This window comes from Oncorhynchus nerka, linkage group LG15, assembly GCF_034236695.1.
Source record: "Oncorhynchus nerka isolate Pitt River linkage group LG15, Oner_Uvic_2.0, whole genome shotgun sequence".
Taxonomy (NCBI): Eukaryota; Metazoa; Chordata; class Actinopteri; order Salmoniformes; family Salmonidae; genus Oncorhynchus; species Oncorhynchus nerka.
Window position 1 is genome coordinate 24,808,188 of NC_088410.1, and position 26,333 is coordinate 24,834,520.

General features: G+C 45.4%; 2 protein-coding genes and 1 long non-coding RNA gene across 4 annotated transcripts in view; 2 read left to right on the top strand and 1 right to left on the bottom strand.

The window, feature by feature from the left end:
* The window catches only part of wu:fc22b06 (sarcalumenin), a 19,299-nt gene extending 10,848 nt beyond the window's left edge, over window positions 1–8,451 (top strand). Inside the window, exons 2-10 of one of the 2 annotated variants that reach the window (XM_065001336.1) lie at window positions 1–975; window positions 2,688–2,777; window positions 3,640–3,735; window positions 4,441–4,557; window positions 4,971–5,204; window positions 5,517–5,638; window positions 5,969–6,196; window positions 6,913–7,119; window positions 7,447–8,451. The exon at window positions 1–975 is cut by the window's left edge and continues 246 nt beyond it. In XM_065001336.1, coding sequence (XP_064857408.1) covers window positions 1–975; window positions 2,688–2,777; window positions 3,640–3,735; window positions 4,441–4,557; window positions 4,971–5,204; window positions 5,517–5,638; window positions 5,969–6,196; window positions 6,913–7,119; window positions 7,447–7,713 — 2,336 coding nt within the window. In that variant the 3' untranslated portion in view covers window positions 7,714–8,451. The remainder of the gene's footprint in view (window positions 976–2,687; window positions 2,778–3,639; window positions 3,736–4,440; window positions 4,558–4,970; window positions 5,205–5,516; window positions 5,639–5,968; window positions 6,197–6,912; window positions 7,120–7,446) is intronic. The other variant, XM_065001337.1, reaches the window with a different exon arrangement.
* The window catches only part of LOC135560148 (uncharacterized), a 630,141-nt gene that overhangs the window by 483,281 nt on the left and 120,527 nt on the right, over window positions 1–26,333 (bottom strand). The gene's annotated exons all lie outside the window — the stretch shown is intronic.
* adcy9 (adenylate cyclase 9) lies at window positions 13,871–24,462 on the top strand. Its single transcript, XM_065001340.1, has 4 exons — window positions 13,871–17,502; window positions 18,631–18,879; window positions 19,205–19,469; window positions 24,008–24,462. Exons 1-4 carry the CDS (start codon window positions 16,285–16,287, stop codon window positions 24,445–24,447), a joined length of 2,172 nt encoding a protein of 723 aa, XP_064857412.1. The 5' UTR covers window positions 13,871–16,284; the 3' UTR covers window positions 24,448–24,462.

Sequence of the window (26,333 nt, forward strand, 5' to 3'; positions counted from 1 at the left end):
CCTCCACAGAGGAGGTCCCCATGGAGAGGTTGGCTAGCGAAGAGGAGCCCCTAGCCTCCACAGAGGAGGTCCCCATGGAGAGGTTGGCGAGCGAGGAGGAGGAGGCTGCGTCTGAGGAGGTGGTAGCTGAGGAGGAATCTGTGGAGTCTGCAGAGACTTCAGAGGAGGTCCAAGCATCAGAGGAGAGGGTGGAGGAAGCTGCCTCGTCTGAGGAGGAAGAACTGGAGGAAGCTGCCTCGTCTGAAGAAGAAGTAGTGGAGGAAGCTCCCTCGTCTGAAGAAGAGGTTATAGAGGAGGTTGAGGCAGAACATGAAGAAGAGGTTGTAGAGGAAGAGGAAGCAGTTAAGGAAGCTGTGGCCATGGAGGAGGAAGTGGATGTAGTTGAAGAGGAAGTAGAGGAAACAATAGAAGAACCTGCAGTAGAGGAACCTGTTGTTGAGGAGGTAACGACTGAGGAGGTTGCCGAGGAGGAGGCAGTAGAGGAGGCAGTAGAGGAGGCAGTAGAGGAGGCAGTAGAGGATTCAGTAGAGGAGGCAGTAGAGGAAGAAGTAGAGGAAGAAGTAGTATTAGTGGCTGAACCTGTGGTGGAACCCAAGCTGGTTGAATCCGAGCCAGAACCTGTGGTGGAACCTGAAGTGGTTGAACCCGAGCCAGAGGCGGTGGTCAAGGAGGTGGCTCCAGAACCAGAGCCTGTTGTAGAGGAAGCTGCTCCGGAACCCACTCCGGAACCTGCGGAAGCCGCTCCAGAACCCGTAGAAGCAGGTGAGGTGGTTATGGAGGCAGTGAAGGAGGACGAGCTGGTGGAGGAGGTGGCAGCTGTTTTGGAGGAGGTACATGTTTTTGAGGAGGAAGCGGTGGTGGAAGAGGAGGCTCCTGTTGTTGTTGTTAAGGAGGAGGCGACTGTTGTTGAGGAGGCGCCTGTTGAGGATGTGACAGTGGAGGATGCACCAGCAAAGGCAGAAGCACCAGTAAAAGGTACAGAGTACTGCGTTATTAGAATTTATCATTTGAACGAGAAAAACGTTATTGTCCAAACAATTTGGAAACAAACTTGTTTGTTTATATCAATGTGTCGATATTTATTCTTTCTATACTAAATGTGATTGCTCAAGCTAAAAGTACCTCTGGCGAGCACTTTTAAGTTACATACTGTAGAGATGGGGTTATAGGATCCTGTCATATCTCCCCACTTTCTTCTTCACAGGGCTTTGAATACACTTCAGTCGGCTCTTAGGAGCCAACTGTCAACTTTACAGTGTCAACTCAAGTGTATTCAAAGCCATGATGAGCGAGTGCTACTGTAATCAGGAGACTGACATTCTCTGCCATTTGGTGCCGTAGTGTTGACACCAGCTATAAAAGACATAGGATCTGGTCTGGCTCTTACATTATCTCTAAACCTCCATCTCTCTCTCATTCTCTCTCTCTCCTCTCTCTAACCACTTTCCCTCCCTCCTTTTCCCCTCCCTCCCTCCATCCCTTCCTCTTTCCCTGGCCCGTGCCATGGCCCAGAACCTGATATGTGTGGCTAAAGGTGGCATCAGGAATAACCCCTAGCTGAGCCCGAAATAAACAGGACAGACATAGAGGGAGGAAGGGAAGAGATAGATAGATGGGCAGATGGACACTGATATAACAACATGGACGGATGGCTACAGAGCCTCACAACAGATGCTGTGGTCAGTCAGTGTTCTGTTGTCATGGCAGGAAGTCAATTGGTGTCATGTTCAGGGGAGATCAAAGGTGAACTGTTCAGATAGAAATGTAATGAATAGAGCTCACATGATTCCCAGTTCTACATGGCAGACAGTTAAATATGTTCTACACATTACATTTCTTTCTGAATGTTCAGAAACGTTTAGGTAGAAATGTAATGAATAGAGCTCACACGATTCCCAGTCCTAGATGACAGACAATCACATCTGTTCCTGAAAAGTTGCAGATATAAATGTAATGAATAGAGCTGACAGGATTCCCCTATTCTACATGACAGACAAGCATGTATGCACACTGTACTGCGTATTACAAGCATACACTGAGTATACAAAACATTAAGAACACCTGCTCTTTCCATGACATAACTGACCAGGTGAAAGCTATGATCCCTCATTTATGTCACTTTTTAATTACGCTTAAATCTGTGTAGACGAAGGGGAAGAGACAGGTTAAAAAATGACTTTTAAGCCTTGAGACAATTGAGACATGGATTGTGTATGTGTGCGATTCAGATGGTTTATGGGTGCGACAAAAGATTTAAGTGCCTTTGAACGGGGTTTGGTGGTAGGTGTCAGGCGCACCGGTTTGAGTCAAGAACTGCAATGATTCTGGGTTTTTCACACTCAACGGTTTCCTGTGTGTATCAAGAATGGTCCACCACCCGAAGGACATCCAGCCAACGTGACAAAACTGTGGGAAGCATTGGAGTCAACATGGGCCAGCATCCCTGTGGAATGCTTTCGACAACTTATAGAGTCCATGCTCGATGAGGGCAAAAGGGGGGTGGGGGGTGCAACTTAATATTAGGAAGGTGTTCCTAATGTTTTGTATACTCAATGTACATCATCATGATAATGCAGGGAAAATTCTACTTCCTGAGTCAGGGATATGGATATGTCAAGTTTGGATTTGACCTTGGTCTGATGACCTCATAGTTGAGTTGACTGACAGGCTTTTCCTCCAATCGGCAGTGGGTGAGGAGGCAGCAAAGCTCAGAGACTGCTCCCACATCGATGAGATGCTCCGATTGGTTTCTGCCGAATCCTCGCCTGAGTTCTCTGGTAAGGAGCAAACAAGAGTTACAAGTAAGGCCCTGAGTTTTTCTCAATTCATCATTCCTCGATTCCTTCCATTTTGATCTCACCACCTCCTCACTCGTACTGGAGGAGAAGGTCCAAGGGGAGGGAACTTGGACTTTCTTCTCCATTGTGTATTGAGAAGCAGGCAAAGAGAGGATGCAAGGAATCTATAAAAGATTAATTGTGAAAAATACCCAGATTTTTTTGGGGGGACCACATGAGCTGACCAGGAAAAACTCTGTGTTTATATGTAAACAGGAGGGATTGAGAAATCTACTGGGCCTTTTCTGCTAAAATTACTGTGGAAATTGTTTCAAGGTGTGGAATGGATGTTAGTGTGTGTGTGAGTGTGTGTGCGTGGCTGTGTGTGTGCGTGTGTGTGCCTTCCATTATATTACCATGACTACCATGACCATGAGTCAGGTTAGTTCATTCATGGTGCCTTCCATTATATTACCATGACTACCATGACCATGAGTCAGGTTAGTTCATTCATGGTGCCTTCCATTATATTACCATGACTACCATGACAATGAGTCAGGTTAGTTCATTCATGGTGCCTTCCATTATATTACCATGACTACCATGACAATGAGTTCATTCATGGTGCATCCATTACAATACAATGACTACCATGACCATGCAAAATGTATTGTCTCCTCTCTTCTCTCCCACCCTGCTCTCTTCATCTGCTACTTCTGCCTCTCTCCACCTCTATTATCTTCTCTTCTCCTCTTCTCCTCTCTCCCCCTCATCCTCTCCTCTCCTCCTCTCTCCCCCTCAATCCTCTCATCCCTCTTTCTTCTCTTCCTCTCTCCTCTCCTCATCCCTCTCTCCTCTCCAGCTGCTATGAAGAAGCTGCAGCACATCTACCACTCAGCCATTAAGCCCATGGAGACGGCCTACAAGTACAACGAGCTCAGAGCTCACGAGGTCACAGGTAGCCTGTCCAACCACTTAGCATTAGCCTTGAGCCATTAGCTATTAGCATTTTTAATCGGTTTTATACTGACCTGTTGTCTTAGCGTATTAGCCTTTAGCCTGGTTAGCATTGTTTAGATTTGTTTATTAGTATTAGCATATTAGCCTTTAGCCATTAGCTATTAACCTTCTGTTCATTACCAACCTGTTACACAAAGAACAACAAAATGCTATATTTCCCCTGAAAAAACAGACAAGCATAAGTCTAGTTACCAACAGTCCTTGTAGACATTGTCATTAGCAATGGGGTTTCCCAAGGCAAATGGGCAATACTATACACAGTTGTGTGCCAGCTTAGTCTAAATTCTCAGGATGCCTTTGCCTGAAGAAACTGGAAAATTGATGAAACATAAATAAACTAATTAACTGCATATACACCTGCCAGTAATCGAGTGTACACAAGAGCTTTCCAGAAAGTGACTTTGTATGCCTCAGCATATATATACAGCTTTGTGTGGGCGACCAGGCCTCACTTAACCCAGGCTTGTTAGAGCTTGAGGGCTCAATCCATAGTAGCATGATGTATGCAATGAACGCCCCCTTGTGGGACAAAGTGTACCATTGACAAAGTCTACAAAGTGACCCCCCTTCTCTCTCTCTCGCTTTCTCTCTCTCGCTATCTCTCTCTCTCTTTCTCTCTCTCGCTTTCTCTCTCTCACTCTAGATGGAGAGATCACCTCCAAGCCCATGGTACTGTTCCTGGGACCCTGGTCTGTAGGCAAATCCTCCATGATCAACTACCTGCTGGGCGTGCACGGTACCCCACAACAACTTTACACAGGTAAGAGCACCTGTCACATAGCTTGGGCCTGGAGTTTCACCAGACGAACTCCTTACCAACACTCTACTCTGATAATCAGTCAATCAATCAAATGTATTTCTAAAGCCCTCATGGCACCCCTTACCAGTCTACACCCCTTACCAGTCTACACCCCTTACCAGTCATTCACTCTATTCCACATCTTGTCTATCTACTACTGATCTGTCATCTATTGCACCCTTCCCAGTACACTTCTCTCCGGAATACAAACATGCCTCAATGCAACTGCTTCCTTTTCTGAGTAAACTATTTGGATAGCTGCTCATATTAATCTCTCTCTTACACATTCTATCCACCCTCTCTTCCTCCTTATCTCCCCTCTCTTCCTCTCTTCCTCCCACCTCTCCCCCTCTTCCTCCCTCCCTCTCTCCCAGGTGCTGAGCCCACTACATCTGAGTACACAGTGGTGATGCACGGTGACAAGTTCCGCTCAGTGGAGGGCATCGTGATGGCAGCCGACAGCTCCAGGTCCTTCTCCCCTCTGGAGAAGTTTGGCCAGGGGTTCCTGGAGAGGCTGGTGGGGATTGAGATGCCCCATAAACTGCTGGAGAGAGTCACCCTGGTGGACACGCCTGGGATTATTGAGAACCGCAAGCAGCAGGAGAGAGGTTGGGGAGGATAACACACACACACACACACACACTAACCTCTCATATACAGACATGTGTATTAGATCATGTACACTCTTTAGATATTTGTTACATGCTGTGAAGTGACAATCACAAGCAGCAGGAGAGAGGTGGGGGAACAGACAGAGATTCATTAACAGTCACACTCATGCACACCGAATGGTAACACACTGCATGCAACACACACACCTACAAATTCACAAAAATTGAATGATGAAAAGACTTAACTCACTGTATACTACCACACCTTTGAGTAAAACAGCCTCTGATTGGTCGTCCTTCCCCATCCAGGCTACCCCTATAGCGAGGTGTGTCAGTGGTTCATTGACCGTGCTGACCTCATCTTCCTGATGTTTGACCCCACTAAGTTGGACGTGGGCGGGGAGCTGGCGACACTGTTCAAACAGATGAAGGTAAAGAAGTGTAAAGCATAGAAACTGAATTACTAGAACGGAGGTGTTGGGTGGACCGGCAGCCATATTGAGTGTACCAATAGGAGTAAAGCAGGAAGCAAAAGTAGTAAGTTCAGCATGAACATTTTTGCTTTATCAAAAGTCAACTCAACTGAAATGACAAAAGAGTAGATTCCTTTCTCATTCTAGTAATTATATGTCTATGGTGCAAAGCAAAGTGCCTTAGATTGCCCAATATACAGTCAGTCTTGGCCTAGCACTTTAATAACCTTTCTAAACTCTGTTTTCTTCATTCATTCATTGATCCATCCATGAATTCATTCATTCTAGGGCCGAGAGTCCCAGATCCGCATCATCCTGAACAAGGCAGACAGCCTGTCCTCCCAGGACCTGATGCGTGTCTACGGCGCCCTGTTTTGGTCCATGGCTCCTCTCATCAACGCCACAGAGCCTCCCCGGGTCTACGTCAGCTCCTTCTGGCCCACAGAATACGCAGCCGACACCAGCCGAGAGCTCTTCATACGGGAGGAGATCTCACTGCTCGAAGACCTCAACCAGGTGAAGCTCAACCACCTACAGACATGACAGAATACACACAAACACATTACACGCACACACCAGCCCATGGCTTTTCATACGGGAGGAGACCTTGCTGCTCGAGAAGCTACCATCTCCTGCCGTTGTGCACTTGAGAAAAGCACCTAAAATCTGTGACAATGGCGAACGTGCATAAAGATGTCAGAATTCAGATGTGATGTCATTGTTTAGCACAATCTACTGAGTTTTGAAACTATGATGCGTATATGGTTCAATGTGCCAGTAAATCAGCACAATCCACTGAGTTTTGAAACTATGACGCGTATATGGTTCAATGTGCCAGTAAATCAGCACAATCCACTGAGTTTTTTGAAATATGGTTCAATGTAAATCAGCACAATCCACTGAGTTTTGAAACTATGACGCGTATATGGTTCAATGTGCCAGTAAATCAGCACAATCCACTGAGTTTTGAAACTATGACGCGTATATGGTTCAATGTGCCAGTAAATCAGCACAATCTACTTTTTGGGTGGTTTTTCAAAGTCCCGGCATCTTCAAGCTAAAATTGGAATCATGTATACTGTGCTAATGACCATGCAAACAAAAGAGTCATGGAGAGTGATGTACAATTCGGCGAACTTAGCGAAACGAGGCATTTGTGATAAGTGCATGGGGGACGCCATCTTTATTCACCTCTGCTGTTGACAATAATCTCCTTGTTCTTCTATCTTCAGGTAATTGAGAACCAGCTGGAGAACAAGATAGCCTTCATCCGCCAGCACGCCATCCGGGTCAGGATCCACGCCCTGCTGGTAGATCGCTACCTCCATACATACCACGAGAAGCTGGGCTGGTTCAGCGACCCCGACGAGGTGTTCAGGGACATCGTCTCAGACCCTGACAAGTTCTACATCTTCAAGTCCATCCTGGCCAAGACCAATGTAAGTGAGAGAGTGTGTGTAGGGAGGGGGTGTAGGTGTCATGGATTGTGTGTGTAATGTGTGTATGGAATATGTATATAACGTGTGTTTAAGGTGTGCAAAGTGTGTATGTAATGTGTACAATGTGTATATAATGTGTGTATTAAATGTGTGTGAGTAATGTGCATATAACATGTCTATAATGTGTGTGTGTATAACTAACATGTATATAATGTGTGCGTGTGTGTGTGTGTGTGTATAATGTGTGTGTGTATATGTGTGTATAACTAACATGTATATAACGTGTGTATATCATGTATAGAACTTGTGTGTTCTCCATTTCTACAGGTGAGCAAGTTCGACCTGCCAGACAAAGAGGCCTACCAGGACTTCTTTGGCATCAACCCTCCATCAGGCTTTAAGCAGCTGTCCTCCCTCTGTTCCTGGTCGTCAGGCTGTCTGATTGACAAGATAGAGAAAGCTATCACTGTGGAGCTGCCTGCCCTACTGATTAGCCTGGGAAAGAAAGACAGTCCACCCCCAGCCAAGGCTGCTCCAGCCCCTCCACCCCCACTTCCTGAGGCAAAACCCAAGAACCGCTGGCGAAAGGATTGAGGAGGAGAGATGAAGAGAGGGATGAATGGAGAGAAGAGGACGGGGAGCAAAGGAAGGAAGACAAAAAGGAGGGAGGCCGAAGCCAGAGGCTGTACTGGGGTGACTGGACACGGGGAAGAGAGGAGACAGGGATGGGGTGGAGGATAGGAAATATGTACAGCTGGGGAAAAAGGGGGATTGAAGCCACATGAAGTAAATGGGAACCTTGCAGGCCCATTAGAAGTAATCCAACGAGAAAAAAAACCAGAAACAAGTTTTTTAACTATTTAAATCAGAGACTCTTATCTTCCTAAGTGTTATTATTTAACTCCGAACGAAAACAGGGAAATATAAACAAGAGTTTGTTTTATTTCTGTTTGTTTGCCAGTTTGTTTATTTTATTTATCCAAGTTTTTCTCTTCTTCTTCATCCGTAGACAAGAAGGAAAAATACCAGCGATCAGTTACAGCATAATATTCTATTCTATTGTCTTTATTGTCATTTCAAAAGGGTCTGGATTTCTGTGCTCCTTACCAGCAGTCAGTTACAGCATTCTTCTATGGTATTGTATTGTATTTTATTGTCATTTCTAAACGACAGCTTATCTTCATTGTCAGTGCAGTATGTCATTGCTGTGTAAGAACACATTTGTACATTGATGCCAGTTAAATGGGCCGTAGCCTTCTCTTCCTGTTGTTGTGGCTTAGCCTCAATATGCTGCATGTCAAAGTCACATTAAAGTTGTATTTTATCCTTGTAGCTTCAGATCCCATTGACGACCGAGATTCTTGTGTCAATTCTTTAGAGAGAAAAGGGAGGGAGGAAGAAAGACAAAAAATAGACCCAATATATGTTTGATCCAATAAGGGTAGGGCCTACATTCTGGAGGGAACGTCCTGTCCCCAGCAATAATGTAAAATTGATATGCTTCTTACTTTGTGAAGAAGGAGTGTTAGCCAGGCTAAACACACAGGGTGGTTTTAAACCATTTTAACACACACACACACACACCCATCACTGCAAGGTTCCACATCTGTCTGAGACACAGAAACCAGATGTGCATAATATTAGGTATTTAATCCTTATGTTTGGTTCAACCTACACCATTACAATAAAAGTCATCTAAATCATAAATAAAAAGTCATCTAGATCATCAATAGGATTTTAACTTGACAAATAATACATGATTTTAACCTTACTTGTTTTTCTCCAGTAGCTGAGAATGTTTCATATGAGTTGATGGATCAACTGTTCAAAATTGGGAGCCAAATGTTTGATTAATGTACCAAAGTCGTGAATAAATGGAATTAGGACATTTATGAAATTCTTAGCTAATTCTTTGCCAAACTTCAGATCACTATCTCACGGCCTCTGGACATCACAAGGAAATCATACCTAGATCCTTTATGATCGTCATGGATAGATCTTTAATGCACAGAATACCACTTGTCTCTAGCACAAAGGTCAAGGTCAAATGTACTTCAAATTGACTTAAGATTTACATTTACATTTAAGTCATTTAGCAGACGCTCTTATCCAGAGCGACTTACAAATTGGATCAGTGTTGCTCTGCCTCAGCTTGTTTATAGGACAACCTGTTAAAACGTTATATAGACCCAAGGTCAAGGTAAAATTGCTGGTCAAATTGACCAAGAACATCATGGATGTCACTATTCCGGTACCGGGTCAAATTGACCAAGAACATCATGGATGTCACTATTCCGGTACCGGGTCAAATTGACCAAGAACATCATGGATGTCACTATTCCGGTACCGGGTCAAATTGACCAAGAACATCATGGATGTCACTATTCCGGTACCGGGTCAAATTTTTGTTGTTGTTGTTACGTATTTTACACGTTTGAGACACAACCTTAGGAAAGTAGATGAAGGGTCATGATGGAAAAATGACGTAAAATAGTATTTGAGTGATTTATAATTCAAAGTGAACCAGGACATAAGGGAAGGGTTAAAAGCAAAAACAAATGTGGTGTAATTTCGGCCATAGTCATCTATCTCATAGAAACACTGCAGTGGCACCAGAATTCCACCAGGTGGTGCCTGAACTCAATGGCAGTCAATGGAAATGATTACCAGGGTTTATAGCACCCTATTCACTATTCCCTAAAGCCCTGGCCTGGTCAAACCTAGTGCACTATATACGGAATAGATTGCCATTTGGGACACATTACAGGTAAAGATGGATAGTGAAGTGAAGTTCTGAGAGGACATTTAGTCACATAAAATGAGATGTGTATAAACTACTATTTACATTTACATTTACATTTAAGTCATTTAGCAGACGCTCTTATCCAGAGCGACTTACAAATTGGTGCATTCACCTTATGACATCCAGTGGAACAGTAGTGCATCTAAATCTTTTAAGGGGGTGAGAGGGATTACTTTATCCTATCCTAGGTATTCCTTAAAGAGGTGGGGTTTCAGGTGTCTCCGGAAGTGGTGATTGACTCCGCTGTCCTGGCGTCGTGAGGGAGTTTGTTCCACCATTGGGGGGCCAGAGCAGCGAACAGTTTTGACTGGGCTGAGCGGGAACTGTACTTCCTCAGTGGTAGGGAGGCGAGCAGGCCAGAGGTGGATGAACGCAGTGCCCTTGTTTGGGTGTAGGGCCTGATCAGAGCCTGGAGGTACTGAGGTGCCGTTCCCCTCACAGCTCCGTAGGCAAGCACCATGGTCTTGTAGCGGATGCGAGCTTCAACTGGAAGCCAGTGGAGAGAGCGGAGGAGCGGGGTGACGTGAGGAGCGGGGTGACGTATTTCTCCAATACCTCACCTTATTCTGTCAGTCAGCGTGAAAACGAAAGGACAGAAATCCATCACCATGGCAACTCTAACCACTCTGTTTGAACAGTTAAAAAATAAAAGTGGTATAAAAAAAATATTGATAGGCCTACTTGCGACAAACTATCACTAACTGTTGTGAGAAGCTTGAGAACTCAAAATAAGTTCTCCTCTATCCTCAATAAATTGACTTACCAAATATCTGTTTTTAGTAAATAAGAAGTCAATTTAGTCTAATACGAAGTCAATTTGAGTCCATCAGTCCAATTTGTGCCAATTTGAGTCTATCTAGTCTAAAAATAAGTCCATCTGAGTACAGACTAAGACTCTTCCTCAGTCATTGAGGAACCAAGCTTGTGTGTGTTGGCCAGTTGTGTGGGTGTGTGTTTTTGTAATACCTATATTATAAGGATTATAGATTAGGGCGTGACCCCCAGTGAATAAATCAACCCTTACAAAAAGTCCTACAGGAATCCTGCAGGAAATCTGTTACAGGTTTGTGTGTGTGTGTGTGTGTGTGTGTGTGTGTGTGTGGGAGTGAGTGAGCTATGCCCATTCATCACCTCCTCTGGTCATTGTCAGCATTATAACCCACCAATATTACATTCCTAGTGAGTACACACTGTCATGTGTATGTGCAACGACCTGAGGTTGTAACTCGGGTCTTCTAATTATTCTGTGTCAGAGGTTACTTACTATCCATGGCTACATTACTGTCGCTAGCTCAGATTTCACCGTCTACAAACATGCAGTCTAAGCTACTCCAGGTTATGCTATATAAACAGGGGTACAATAGGGAGAGAATGTGTAGGAGTGTGTGTGCGTGTGGACGTGTTTAACTATACTTGTGGGGACCAGAAGTCCCCACAAGAATAGTAAACAAACAAAAACTTGACCAACTGGGGACATGATCGTGGACTACAGGAAAAGGCAGGCTGAACAGGCCCCCATTAACATCAATGGGGCTGTAGTGGAGCGGGTCGAGAGTTTCAAGTTCCTTGGTGTCCACAACACCAACGAACTATCATGTCCAAACACACCAAGACAGTCGTGAAGAGGGCACAACAAAACATTTTCCCCCTCAACAGACTGTAAAGATTTGGCATGAGTCCCCATATCCTCAAAAAGTTCTACAGCTGCACCACCAAGAGCATCTTCACCGGTTGCATCACCGCCTGCTCTGCATCTGACCGTAAGGCGCTTTCAGAGTGTAGTGCGTATGGCCCAGTACATCACTGGGGCCAAGCTTCCTGCCATCCAGGACCTATATAATAGGCGGTGTCAGAGGAAAGCTCATCAAATTGTCAGAGACTCCAGTCACTCAAGTCATAGACTGCTTTCTCTCTACGGCACGACAAGTGGTACCGAAGCGCCAAGTCTAGGCTCCTTAACAGCTTCTACCGCCAAGCCATAGACTGCTGAAAAATTAATCAAATGGCCACCGGACTATTATATTGACCCCCCGTCCTTTATTTGTTCTGTACACTGCTGCTACTCGCTGTTTATTATCTATGCATAGTCACTTCACCCCTACCTATATGTACAAATGACCTCTAACATGTACCCCTGCACACTGACTCGGTACCCCCTGTAATATAGCCTCCACACTGACTCGGTACCCCCTGTATATAGCCTCCACACTGACTCGGTACCCCCTGTATATAGCCTCCACACTGACTCGGTACCCCCTGTATATAGCCTCCACACTGACTCGGTACCCCCTGTATATAGCCTCCACACTGACTCGGTACCCCCTGTATATAGCCTCCACACTGACTCGGTACCCCTGTATATAGCCTCCACACTGACTCGGTACCCCCTGTATATAGCCTCCACACTGACTCGGTACCCCCTGTATATAGCCTCCACACTGACTCGGTACCCCCTGTATATAGCCTCCACACTGACTCGGTACCCCCGGTATATAGCCTCCACACTGACTCGGTACCCCCTGTATATAGCCTCGTTATTGTGTTACTTTTTATTACTTTTTACTTTAGTTCATTTGGTCAATATTTTCTTAACTCTTCTTGAACTGCACTGTTGGTTAAGGGCTTGTAAGTAAGCATTTCACGGTAAGGTCTACACTGTTGGTTAAGGGCCTGTAAGTAAGCATTTCACGGTAAGGTCTACACTGTTGGTTAAGGGCTTGTCAGTAAACATTTCACGGTAAGGTCTACACTGTTGGTTAAGGGCTTGTAAGTAAGCATTTCACGGTAAGGTCTACACTGTTGGTTAAGGGCTTGTAAGTAAGCATTTCACGGTAAGGTCTACACTGTTGGTTAAGGGCCTGTAAGTAAGCATTTCACGGTAAGGTCTACACTGTTGGTTAAGGGCTTGTCAGTAAGCATTTCACGGTAAGGTCTACACTGTTGGTTAAGGGCTTGTAAGTAAGCATTTCACGGTAAGATCTACACTGTTGGTTAAGGGCTTGTCAGTAAGCATTTCACGGTAAGGTCTACACTGTTGGTTAAGGGCTTGTCAGTAAGCATTTCACGGTAAGGTCTACACTGTTGGTTAAGGGCTTGTAAGTAAGCATTTCACGGTAAGATCTACACTGTTGGTTAAGGGCTTGTCAGTAAGCATTTCACGGTAAGGTCTACACTTGTTGTATTCGACGCATATGACAAATAAAGTTTAATTTGATTTTCTTGGTCCCCACAAGGTCAAATGCTATTTCTAGGGGGTTTAGGGTTTAGGTTAGAATTAGTGGTAGGGTTAGAAATATGTTTAGGGTTCGGAGCTAGGGTTAGTTTTAAGGTTAGGGTTAGGTTTACGATTAAGGTTAGGTTTTTGGGTTAAGGTTTAAGGTTTTGGGTTAAGGTTTTTGGGTTAAGGTTAGGTTTTTGTGTGTGTGTGTGTGAGAGAGTGTGAGTGTGAGTGTGTGTGTGTGTGTGTGTGTGTGCATGTGTTTGGCAACTTTCATCTAGAGGAAGAGGCTAGCCATTTTATTGGACTCAAAGAGTAGATATTATTCTTCCTTCAAAGTAGACGTGTCACACAAAGATCTGTCTGTGAATATAGAAACTAGATCAGTGTTCTCTTCAGGGCAATTATAGGTGTGCATACCTTATCTACTAGATTAGGGTAGGCCTTTTTTATGCACCTTCAATCAATGATATCACTGACTGTTGGAATTATGGGCACAACCCTGTTAGCGTGGGCATAGGTCTATGTGTAACAGCTGTGTAACAATGAACTGTAAAAACACTGAAATATATTGGTATCTGTACACCTAACGTGTTGGTCTGTTTGTGTCATGTGGTGGGTGATGTCATTTGGAAAGAAAACTGCCTATGCGTAAAATGCGTAAGATAGGCCTATTACTTTGGACTTCTAGTCTACCTATTTAAATGTTTTACAATCTGAAATAGTTATTCTCTCACTCTCATTCAATACGTGCTCGTCCATAGCCACACAATACATTTCTGCGTGCGCGCTCCCATCATCAGCCACCATACCCCCCTCTGCTGTATTTTCAGACCGGAGCTACTGAAGCTCGATGCTCATTACCACCGAGTCGCTCCGCTTTGGACACCCACCCTTCTCCACCGCACCGCCGCCTCAGCTGGCGGAGAATTTCCGTCTGGGTACAGGAAGATGGTGGGAGTGACGGGAGCTGCCTTGTCTTCCCCTGGATAAATCGGGAAAACACATAAAAACGTGTTTTTAATAGCCTACTTAGGCTACCCGGACCCGGGCAATAGGGAGGTAACCTTAACCGTCACCGAACCTTTCGAACGGAAGAGGACGCGAACGCAACAAGGAGTGGACTCTCTCGGGCTATGCTTCTTCTGGGCACATGCATGCAGGCAGCATAATCTCGAGCTATCCAGACTTGAGGAATTTATGGAACAGACAGCCAGCACATTTCGCGAACTATGTCTTATTCGTTGGTAATTGAATAAAGGGAAGCAGGATCAAGGATATATTGTTTCTTCCTCATGGGAATTCGGTATTCCTTTGGGGAAAGCAAAGAGGAGGAAATTCACAGAATCTCTCCATGCACTCCATAGTTATTCTCTACTCCACGCGTTTACAGTCCTGGCTACTTATGTAGCCTATGACGAAGGAACCACGGCCTGGGAAAAAGTTTCTAGGCTTTGGATACAGAAGGGAGCACAGTAGTGACGTTTCTGGATACGTTTTTGCTTCAATTTTAAACTGCAGTTTTTGTTTTTAAAAGCCTGTCCTGTTCTTTGGATAGGCCTATCCTATGGAAAATGTGAATATTCGATAGGAATATTTAGTAGACATAACTTAACAGTTTTGTATTTCAGTCTATATATTTAATAGACTATTCATACAAGGGTGGGTGTTTCTCATAGCTTTCTGTTTTGCCAACTCTTACCAACAAGTTTGTTCAAGACTCCAGCCTAGTAAAAGGAGTTGGCTTATATCAGCTCAGCTGTCATATTTTGGGTACTTATCTCTCGATTTAAAATCGCTTTTCAAGGTCTCATAATTACTGTATCTGTACAGTCCCCGTCGTCTTGGAAGTGGGGATATTACCGATGTAGAGATCCGTAGAGGGAGGTCAGGAAAGGACGGGGCTGGAGCTTGGGAATAGGCCCGGCTGTGGAAGAACTACAGACTGGGTATGGGGGGACAGCTAGACCGCTAAACGGACGCTGCCTGCCTGGCTGCTGGTTTTGGGTGGTCGTGAACCAACCGACCCACCCACCTACCCGACCGGTCAGCCAAAGCCTAACTCTTCAGCTTGGCTAGTATAACACGAAAGTATTCACCCACACTAGGGCTTTGAAATAGTCCGAAAGGGAAAGGAGGACATGCTATACGAGTTTATGCTTTGAATGTTAGCCTATTATTTTCAACTGTTGACTCATATAACTAAAACGGAAAGAGGATAACGCTTGTTTTTTTTTCAAGGGAAAGGAACTTTAAAGTGACTTGTTTTGGAGCGGGTGCTCCGATAAGATAAGAAGGGACCGAAGCTGTAACTTTGTCGCAATGTTCTAGCCATGTGTAGCTTGTTATTGGAATGAGTGGGACAACAATCTACTGTGTATAGCCTACAACTCCTAAACAAGACACACACAATATGGGTCGTTTTGGACTTGGAAACATTGTATAAATAATGTTCTCTTTTCGGATTGTGTGTGTATTAAAATGTAATAATAACATGGGGACATTATTTTGATCATCAGTGAAGAAGACACGTGAGGACTTCTTGAGAGCGAGGCTCGAGCTGTCACTGGCGGCTGTCAAAACACTGCGCGTGGTGTGGAATAAAAAGTGAATATTTGAACAACTGATCCCAGATTGGCTTTTTAAACCTGATAAAAATCGTAATGTGATAAACAACGTAATATCGGGGAAGGATGTATAAAGAAGGGGAGAGGAAAGACGAAAGGACTTTCAATTATTTCAACTGCCAGATGAGAGCGAGCAGAGCAGCACACGAGTACAAAGTGGACAGCGAGGGCTTCCAAAGGCAAGGGACGAATTAATGGAATGTGAGTGCTGACGTAATACAGAGGTCGGGATAATGAACTACTCAAGAGCCTGGAACGGTCCTTTTTATATGAGTGAGTAGGCCTAGTTGGCTACATTCGTGCGTAGCCTAGTAGAAATACGTATTTTCTGTACACACGATATATCAAGTCGTGATTACAACCATCACCTTTCTTGCCTCTCTTTTTTGCTCACTCTCCTGTCTAGTCTTCCTCTGCCAGATGTTTCACTTAGTACTGTTACCTCATTGCCCGCGCACCGTCCGCCATCATTGATCAGATATTAGTATTTCCCCCTTCACGTCACTCCAGCCATCATAATGGCCTTGCAGCCGCTGCAACACCGGCAGCAGCAGCTTCTCCCACATGCCACGGAGGTTAGCTGCGCCTCAAGCAGTGACGGCGCCGTGACTGTGCGGATTATAGACAACACTAAGCACACACAGCTCGCGCCGTCGCCACAGCATCGACAATATCATGACTCTCCCCCAACCCCAACGACAAGGGACAGCAATACCAGAGGAGGAGGGAGTGGAGTAGGTGGGTCTACCACTACCGCCAAAGGAGATCCCTCCAAACCCTGCACCAAATACAGCATCTCCTCCAGCTGTAGTTCAGGGGAGTCGGGAGTTCGGAGGGCTGTTATGAATAAGTTACACAGCCAGCAGAAGACTCTGCCCCAGTTGTTTGAGAGGTCCGCTGCCCAGTGGTGGGACCCCAAGTTTGATTCGCCGATACTCGAAGAGGCGTGCCGCGAGAGGTGCTTCCCGCAGACTCAACGACGCTTCCGCTATGTTCTGTCATACATGGCCTCTGCCTCGCTCCTTTGGGGCGTGTATTTCGGGGTCAACCACGACCGCTGTGACCCGGCGACCTTCCTCGCCCCGACCGCCTCCTTCCTCCTTTTCCTGCTCATCCTCTTCCTCTTTACCTTGACAAGGCCCTATGCTCACCTGTACAACCAGGCTTCGCTGCTCCTCATTGTGACCACATTCGCCATCACTCTGGCTCCTCAGATCCAGACAGGAGGCTTTGTCTACCTGGAGAGAACCAGGGATGGCAACCGGACATTCCCTCGCACCCCAGGCGGAGTGGGCACTACTCGGGCTCCCTGCATCTCCCCAGTGGGCACCTTCTCTCTGTGTATGGAGGTCCTGCTACTACTCTACAGTGTTCTCCATGTGAGGCTATATGCTTCAGTTTTACTGGGGCTCCTGTATTCAGTACTATTTGAAGCCTTAGAGTGGCTGCCCCTGCTCCAGGGGAGAGATGGCAGTGGAGGAAATTATGGGGGGAATAGGTGGGGCGAGGCTGGGGTTGGAGATGCAGAAGGGTCCCTAGGTTCTGGATCTAGTCCTGGAGGTCTTGGGTCTTCTAGCTTGGAATGGGACACCCTCCGCTGGCTGTGCCCGGCTAAGGCCCTCCTCCACCTGTGTGCCCATGCCATCGGCATCCACCTCTTCATCATGTCCGAGGTGCGATCCCGCTCCACCTTCCTCAAGGTGGGCCAGGCCATCATGCACGGCAAGGACCTGGAGGTAATTATTATTTATATGTCAGAGATGGATAAAATCAAAACATTGACACATTTGATCATCGAGAGACAGATGATTTCATTTCATCATCATGTTCATCAAACAATCAAATAACATGAAATAGATCTCAAATGGTTACATTCTTGATGTTCTCGAAACCAGTTGTTACCTGTCTTTGTGAATACGTTCCAGGTGGGGAAGGAAACCAGTTGTTACCTGTCTTTGTGAATACGTTCCAGGTGGGGAAGGAAACCAGTTGTTACCTGTCTTTGTGAATACGTTCCAGGTGGAGAAGGAAACCAGTTGTTACCTGTCTTTGTGAATACATTCCAGGTGGAGAAGGGAAACCAGTTGTTACCTGTCTTTGTGAATACGTTCCAGGTGGGGAAGGAAACCAGTTGTTACCTGTCTTTGTGAATACGTTCCAGGTGGCGAAGGAAACCAGTTGTTACCTGTCTTTGTGAATACGTTCCAGGTGGAGAAGGAAACCAGTTGTTACCTGTCTTTGTGAATACGTTCCAGGTGGAGAAGGAAACCAGTTGTTACCTGTCTTTGTGAATACGTTCCAGGTGGAGAAGGAAACCAGTTGTTACCTGTCTTTGTGAATACGTTCCAGGTGGGGAAGGAAACCAGTTGTTACCTGTCTTTGTGAATACGTTCCAGGTGGAGAGGGAAACCAGTTTTTACTTGTTTTTGTGAATACGTTCCAGGTGGAGAAGGAAACCAGTTGTTACCTGTCTTTGTGAATACGTTCCAGGTGGGGAAGGAAACCAGTTGTTACCTGTCTTTGTGAATACGTTCCAGGTGGAGAGGGAAACCAGTTGTTACTTGTTTTTGTGAATACGTTCCAGGTGGAGAAGGAAACCAGTTGTTACCTGTCTTTGTGAATACGTTCCAGGTGGGGAAGGAAACCAGTTGTTACCTGTCTTTGTGAATACGTTCCAGGTGGAGAGGGAAACCAGTTGTTACTTGTTTTTGTGAATACGTTCCAGGTGGAGAAGGAAACCAGTTGTTACCTGTCTTTGAATACGTTCCAGGTGGAGAAGGAAACCAGTTGTTACCTGTCTTTGTGAATACGTTCCAGGTGGAGAAGGAAACCAGTTGTTACCTGTCTTTGTGAATACGTTCCAGGTGGAGAAAGCGTTGAAGGAACGCATGATCCACTCTGTCATGCCGAGGAGGGTCGCCGATGAACTGATGAAGCAGGGGGACGAGGAGATGGAGGGGAACGCAGGGAAGAGATACTCTGCCGGGGCTTGTTCGGCTGTGTCCACGGTCGGAGGTCCTGGGGGGGCTTCTTCGATCGCGGCGAGCCCTAAGAACCATCCCCATCATCATAGTCATCTTAAGAGGAAGAAGACTTCGATCCCCAGAGGCCAGGTAAGAGGAGCAGTGGTTGATTTTAAAAACACCATTGGCGTTTTAAAATCATGCGTAAAAACTCACCCGTTTAGCTTAGCCTTTTAGTCATTGTTTTATGCTATTTTATTCCTCCTTCATTGCTTCATGTGGTCTGCTTTTATTTATTTCATTATCCAAATCAATCAAATGTATTTTATTAAGCCTTTTTACATCAGCAGTTGTCACAAAGTTCTTTACGGTAACCGGCCTAGACCCAGAAGAACAAAAGCTTATAGATTTACTGCAAAGTGTGTTACAATTTTAATAACACTTTAAATAAAGTTTGATTTAATTTGATCATCAGATCATCTTCAGGCCATTCAACATGAAGCGGATGGAGCCTGTTTCTATCCTCTTTGCGGATATCGTCGGCTTCACCAAAATGTCTGCCAACAAGTCCGCCCACGCCTTGGTGGGGCTCCTCAATGACCTCTTCGGCCGTTTCGACCGGCTGTGTGAGCTGACGCGCTGTGAGAAGATCAGTACACTGGGAGACTGTTACTACTGCGTGGCGGGATGTCCCGAGCCACGCCCTGACCATGCGTACTGCTGTGTCGAGATGGGACTAGGTATGATCCAATGGGATAAAGATGGGTAGATAGCATTCTGTTAATTGCACCTGCAACTTTATTGTGCAATGTCTGTCATTTTATTTTTGTACTTTATTTATAGGTTTTCAGATATGAGAACAGAAAAACAGTACAACGTCAACCCCTCATTCCCCAATCCACCCCTCCCTCCACCCCTCCCTCCACCCCTCCCTCCACCCCTCCCTCCACCCCCCTCCACACCTCCCTCCCACCCACCAAGGCATCATACAAGGATAACATAGAAACATAAATTAAACAGGGCAGAAACATAAACAGTAATAGGAACAAAAACAATGGAGAAAATAATATTAGTTGAATCTTATCAGCACAATATATGGCCACTAGAACAGACATGACTGCTTACCAAAATATGCAAATTACACAAAGTAAAAGACAGGCTCTCCAGTCGTTAATGGGGACCAGGTAAAGCCAAACTTTTGTCAGGCCCCACGGACTGTGTACCCAACCTCCAAAGGCAGAGATGACACCACCTCCTTAACCCACTGCATAAAGGAGGTTGACTCTGCCTACTTCCAGTGAAGAGAACAAGACTGCCCGCTAGCAGTGAAGCAGATGCTATCGCATTCGCCTGATGCATGGTAGCATTCTGGTCTTGGGGAATTACCCCAAACATGTCAGTGACCGGGTTGGGGCTAACAGTTGTATTACACATAGGTGAGAATGCTTAACAAATGTGGTCCCAGAAGCCACTCAAATATTGGCACGTCTCCCAGAGTCGCTGGACTCTGGTGGCATCTCAAACACTTGGGGTCAACATTTGGGTATATTTTTGCTAATCTGTCATTTGAGTAATGGAGACAGTGCAAAACTCTGAACTGAATGAGCCCATTCCTTATGCAAAATGATGATGTGTGGATACGCTCAATACTGTGTTGCCATATATCATCGGGTAGCTCGCCACCCATGTCTTGCTTCCATGCAGATTTAGGATTTGCCAAGGAAGGCGGATTTATGTTCTGTTTTATGTCCTATAATCTGGAAATTGTGCCCTTCAGAAACGGGTTAAGATCTAAGCACCTCTCGACTAGAAACTTAGTAGGCTCGAGTGGAAATGAAGGGAAATGTTTTTTGGCAAGGAGATATCTTAAAAAGTGGGTATTGGGATTATGGTCAACCCTCAGAGTATCAAATGAGACAAAGGTGTTATCAACAAATAGGTCACAAAAAAACAGCAGACCGTTCCTATGCCAGAACTGGAATGCCGTGTCACTCTGTGACGCTGGGAAGAGATGATCATGGAGAGAAGCAGCTTGCTTGTTTAAGGATAAAGGGATTTTGAGAATTGGGACCTAGACTGTAACTCCAGGATGGCCCAAGTCCTTTTTTTCCAAATGTAGAAACCCAACAAACACATTTAGATATATTTGCTGACCAGTAGTAGTGTAAAAAAAATTGGGAATGCCCCGCCCACCTGCAGCCTTAGGTCTCTCTAGATATACCTTTCTCATTTGTGGATTTGACTTATTCCAAATGAATTTAAAATGTAGCTGTCCAGTTGTTTGAGTATCGACTTTGGCAAAAAAATTGGGATCATTTGTAATAAGTACAAAAACATAGATAGTACAGTCATCTTAACAGAATGAATGTGACCAGCTAGTGAAATGGGAAGAGACGACGACCGTATGAAATCCTGCTTAGTTCTCTCCAGAGGTGTACAGAAGTTATGTTTCAACACAGCCTTAAATGAGCGTGTGACCTTCAACCCCAAATAAGTACAGACCTGATGCTCCACCTTAAATAGGAAGTTGGCATACCCAATACCTTCTGCTAACTGATTCATGGGGAGGAGCACACTTTATGTTAGGTTTAATTCATAACTAGAGAATGTCCCAAAACCTTGTAGCATGTCCAAGAGAGAGGGTATAGACTCCACAGTGATGCCTAATATAGTTAAGGTTATTCTAGGTTATTATATCCTCAGGAAATGTGTTTTACCTCTCACTTCGAACAAGAACATTCAGGAATATAACGTTATTACACATTTACAGACAACACGTGTGTAGTAGACTGTGTGCTCACTGAATATACACATACATCACATTGAACAGCAGGACATATTGCAGACTGTGACTTTCATCCCATTGGGTGATGATATAATACCTAAAGCACATCACGGCCATATTCATGAAGCATCTCAGAGCAGGACTGCTGATCCACCATCGGGTACAGACTCCACAGGGTTAGAGATGTGTAAAAGAAGATAGTCTGCATATCAGGACACCTTGTGAGTTATGTCGCCCCTTAATCCCCTCCTCGCCACGTAGGCCGATAGCAAGAGGCTCAATAGCCATATCAAATAGGAAAGGGGATAAACAGCAACCCTGCTGGCCCTCGCGTGGAGAGGGAAGTCGCTGGAGGTAACATTGTTGGTGCGAACAGAAGCCACGGGGGACCGGTACAAACTCTTAATCCAGGAAAGGAATGACGGATCAAACCCAAATCTCTCTGGTACCGTAAATACATATTCCCACTCAACCCGGTCGAAAGCCTTCTCAGCATCAAGAGAGCTGACGACCTCCGGTTGTGGAGTTGAGTGGGCAGAATGAAGAACATTAAATAGCCGGCGCATATTATAGAAAGATTGTCCACCTGAGATAAATCCGGTTTAGTCAGAGTTAATTATATTAGGCATCACTGTCTCTGCACGAGAGGACCTTAGTGAGAATTTTATCATCGCAGCACAAAAGGCTTAAAGGGCGGTATGAGCCACAGTCCAGGGGATTCTTGTCCTTCTTAAGCAAAACCAAAATAGTTGCCTGGGTAAGTGTCAGGGGCAGTTTCTGACGAGAAAGGATTTCATTGTACATTAAGCTGAGGATAGGGGATAGTTTAGAGGAGAATGCTTTATAAAATTCAATAGGGAAGCCATCATGCCCATCATGCTTTACCGCTCTGCATGAACTGGATTGCCAGAGGAGCTTCATCATCACTTATTGAGGCATCCATGTTAGTTTGCTCATCTGAATTGAGACATGGGATGTCCAGATTGTCTAGAAAAGCGTGCAAACAATATGTGTCAGGAAGAGCCTCTGATGAGTAAAGAGCAGAGTATAATATGTGTCAGGAAGAGCCTCTGATGAGTAAAGAGCAGAGTATAATTGTGTCAGGAAGAGCCTCTGATGAGTAAAGAGCAGAGTATAATATGTGTCAGGAAGAGCCTCTGATGAGTAAAGAGCAGAGTATAATTGTGTCAGGAAGAGCCTCTCATGAGTAAAGAGCAGAGTATAATTGTGTCAGGAAGAGCCTCTGATGAGTAAAGAGCAGAGTATAATTGTGTCAGGAAGAGCCTCTGATGAGTAAAGAGCAGAGTATAATTGTGTCAGGAAGAGCCTCTGATGAGTAAAGAGCAGAGTATAATATGTGTCAGGAAAAGCCTCTGATGAGTAAAGAGCAGAGTAGAGTTGTGTCAGGAAGAGCCTCTGATGAGTAAAGAGCAGAGTATAATATGTGTCAGGAAGAGCCTCTGATGAGTAAAGAGCAGAGTAGAGTTGTGTCAGGAAGATCCTCTGATGAGTAAAGAGCAGAGTATAATATGTGTCAGGAAGAGCCTCTGATGAGTAAAGAGCAGAGTATAATATGTGTCAGGAAGAGCCTCTGATGAGTAAAGAGCAGAGTAGAGTTGTGTCAGGAAGATCCTCTGATGAGTAAAGAGCAGAGTATACTTGTGTCAGGAAGAGCCTCTGATGAGTAAAGAGCAGAGTATAATTGTGTCAGGAAGAGCCTCTGATGAGTAAAGAGCAGAGTATAATTGTGTCAGGAAGAGCCTCTGATGAGTAAAGAGCAGAGTATAATTGTGTCAGGAAGAGCCTCTGATGAGTAAAGAGCAGAGTATAATTGTGTCAGGAAGAGCCTCTGATGAGTAAAGAGCAGAGTATAATTGTGTCAGGAAGAGCCTCTGATGAGTAAAGAGCAGAGTATACTTGCTTAAATTGATTGTTGATTTCTTTGGGATTGGTAGAAGTTAAATCGGCTGCAACACAGATTTCAGGTCGAAGCTGGTGAGATAACAACTTGTCAGCTTTCTCTCCGTGTTCATAAAATGTCTGCCTCGACTTAAACTGATGCTGTTCCGTTTGTTCCGTGGAAAGATTGTCAAATTCCGATTGGTGTAGCAGTCTCTCTTTGTAGAGTTCAAGCGTTGGAGAAGAGGCATATCTGTTGTCCACATCTAGAATGAGTTGAGATAGCTCCGATAAGCATTTAGTGCGCTGGTCTGAAGGTCTTTTGAAGCTGGTCTTCTTGACCTTTGGGTCAAAATGTTTTCCAATCAAACTATGGGAGCAATCAGCAGTGTGTGGGTGGGTACAGTATCTGTCTTTCTCCAGTTGGCTTATTATACCCTGCACCTGTTACTAGTTACTGGATGTGTGCTCACTGCGTTCTGTCTGACCTGTGTGTGTTTGTGTTTCAGGGGTGATTGGGATCCGAGCAGTTTCACTACAAGGAAACCGGGTCAGTAAAGTCTTCTTCTGCTTCTTCTTCTACTCTGAAACTAGGTATGATCGTGGCCATTGAGCAGTTCTGCCAGGAGACGTGTGAGACGGTGGACATGAGGGTGGGGGTCCACACCGGCACGGTCCTCTGTGGGATCCTGGGGATGAAGCGGTTCAAGTTCGACGTGTGGTCCAACGACGTCAACCTGGCCAACCTCATGGAACAATTGGGCGTCGCCGGGAAGGTTCACCTATCAGAGGCCACCGCCGGGTTTCTGGATGATCGGTACCAGCAGGAGGACGGGCGGGTGTTGGAGAGGGCGACGCAGGGCCTGATGGAGAAACTGAAGGGTAGGTTTTATTGGATTTTGTTCTGTGTCCCCCTTTTCATACTGATGTCAGGCAGGATGCAGAAACACCGGCCATCGCCATCTGCGCCCATTCCACATGATGGAGATATTTCCATAGTTATTACTTCCAATGTTGTTTTGAATAGTGTTTGAACGTTTCGCTAAGATTATATTTGGTTGTGATCTTTGCAAAATGCCTATTTTGTACGCAGCAGTTGTTAGCTAGAATGCTAACGCTCATTGACGTAGGCGGTGAGCAAAGCTGGCCAATAAGTCATTTTTCTGGGTGAAGTTGACATTTTAAAAAAAGTATAATGCAGTTGATTTGCGATGATGACACAAACTTCATATTAATAAGCAGGACATTCATACAAGTCCTTACAATCCAATTATAATCCTAAAGTAGTGTGGAAGGCGCTCATAAGCAACATGGACATAGTCTTTTTGTGCTTCCGGTCTATGAGAACTCACTCGTGTTCTGCAACCAAGTTGTGTGCATTGCCCTCGTGCGCGGCAATGTTTGTAAACACCGAAAGGGGTCTATTTTGGTTCTACCTTGATTACTCATAATAACTGGGTGTTTTGATTCTATGTTGTTTAGTTGATTGTAACAATGAGGCGTGTTATGTACATCCCAAACGTTCTAAAACTGCTGCTTGGTAAGTATAACTTTCAATGAAAATAGAAGGTTACTCTAGGTTATTATATCTCCTTAGGAAATGTGTGTTTTACCTCTCACTTCGAACAAGAACATTCAGGAATATAACGTTATTACACATTTACAGACAACACGTGTGTAGTAGACTGTGTGCTCACTGAATATACACATACATCACATTGAACAGCAGGAAATACTGCAGACTGTGGCTTTCATCCCATTGGGTGATGATATAATACCTAAAGCACATCACATATTCATGAAGCGTCTCAGAGCAGGACTGCTGATCCACCATCGGTTTTACCTTTTAAATCATATTTGAAAAAGATGACATGGACAGAGAGGACCTGATCCTAGATCAGCACTTCTACTCTGAGGCTTTATGAATATGGACCATGCAGGTTATCAGGTTTGCACAGGGTCGTACAGGGCCATACAGGGCCATACAGGGTCATACGGGCCATACAGGGCCATACAGGGTCATACGGGGCCATACAGGGCCATACAGGGTCATACGGGGCCATACAGGGTCATACAGGGCCATACGGGGTCATACGGGGCCATACATTACGGGGCCATACGGGGCCATACGGGGTCATACGGTGTCATACGGGGCCATACGGGGTTATACGGGGCCATACGGAGCCATACGGGGCCATACAGGGCCATACAGGGCCATACAGGGTCATACGGGGCCATACAGGGCCATACGGGGTCATACGGGGCCATACGGGGCCATACGGGGTTATACAGGGCCATACAGGGTCATACGGGGCCATACGGGGTCATACGGGGCCATACAGGGCCATACAGGGTCATACAGGGTCATACGGGGCCATACAGGGTCATACGGGGCCATACGGGGTCATACGGGGCCATACGGGGTCATACGGGGCCATACAGGGCCATACGGGGTCTTACAGGGTCATACGGGGTCATCATTTCACAACTCATAATAGTCACTGAGTGTTTTGTTAGTAAATGAGTTAGCGCTAACATATTCACACACACACACACACACACACACACACACACACACACACACACACCGAGGCTGCTGGTTTATATTTGGCTGCTACTGTGTTTGTGCCCAGGTGTTGCATTGTGGGCAGAGCATGTTTGAGCTGTAGATAGGAGCTGATAAGATGGAGAGGGCAGGCACTTCAGTCCTGAGTAGGGTAGAAAAGTGGAGGGAGAGGGGGAGGGCAGGAGAAGAGAGGAGGGCAGGAGAAGAGAGAGGGGGGCAGGAGAAGAGAGAGGAGGGCAGGAGAAGAGAGAGGGGGCAGGAGTAGAGAGAGGAGGGCAGGAGTAGAGAGAGGAGGGCAGGAGTAGAGAGAGAGGGGGCAGGAGTAGAGAGAGGGGGCAGGAGTAGAGAGAGAGG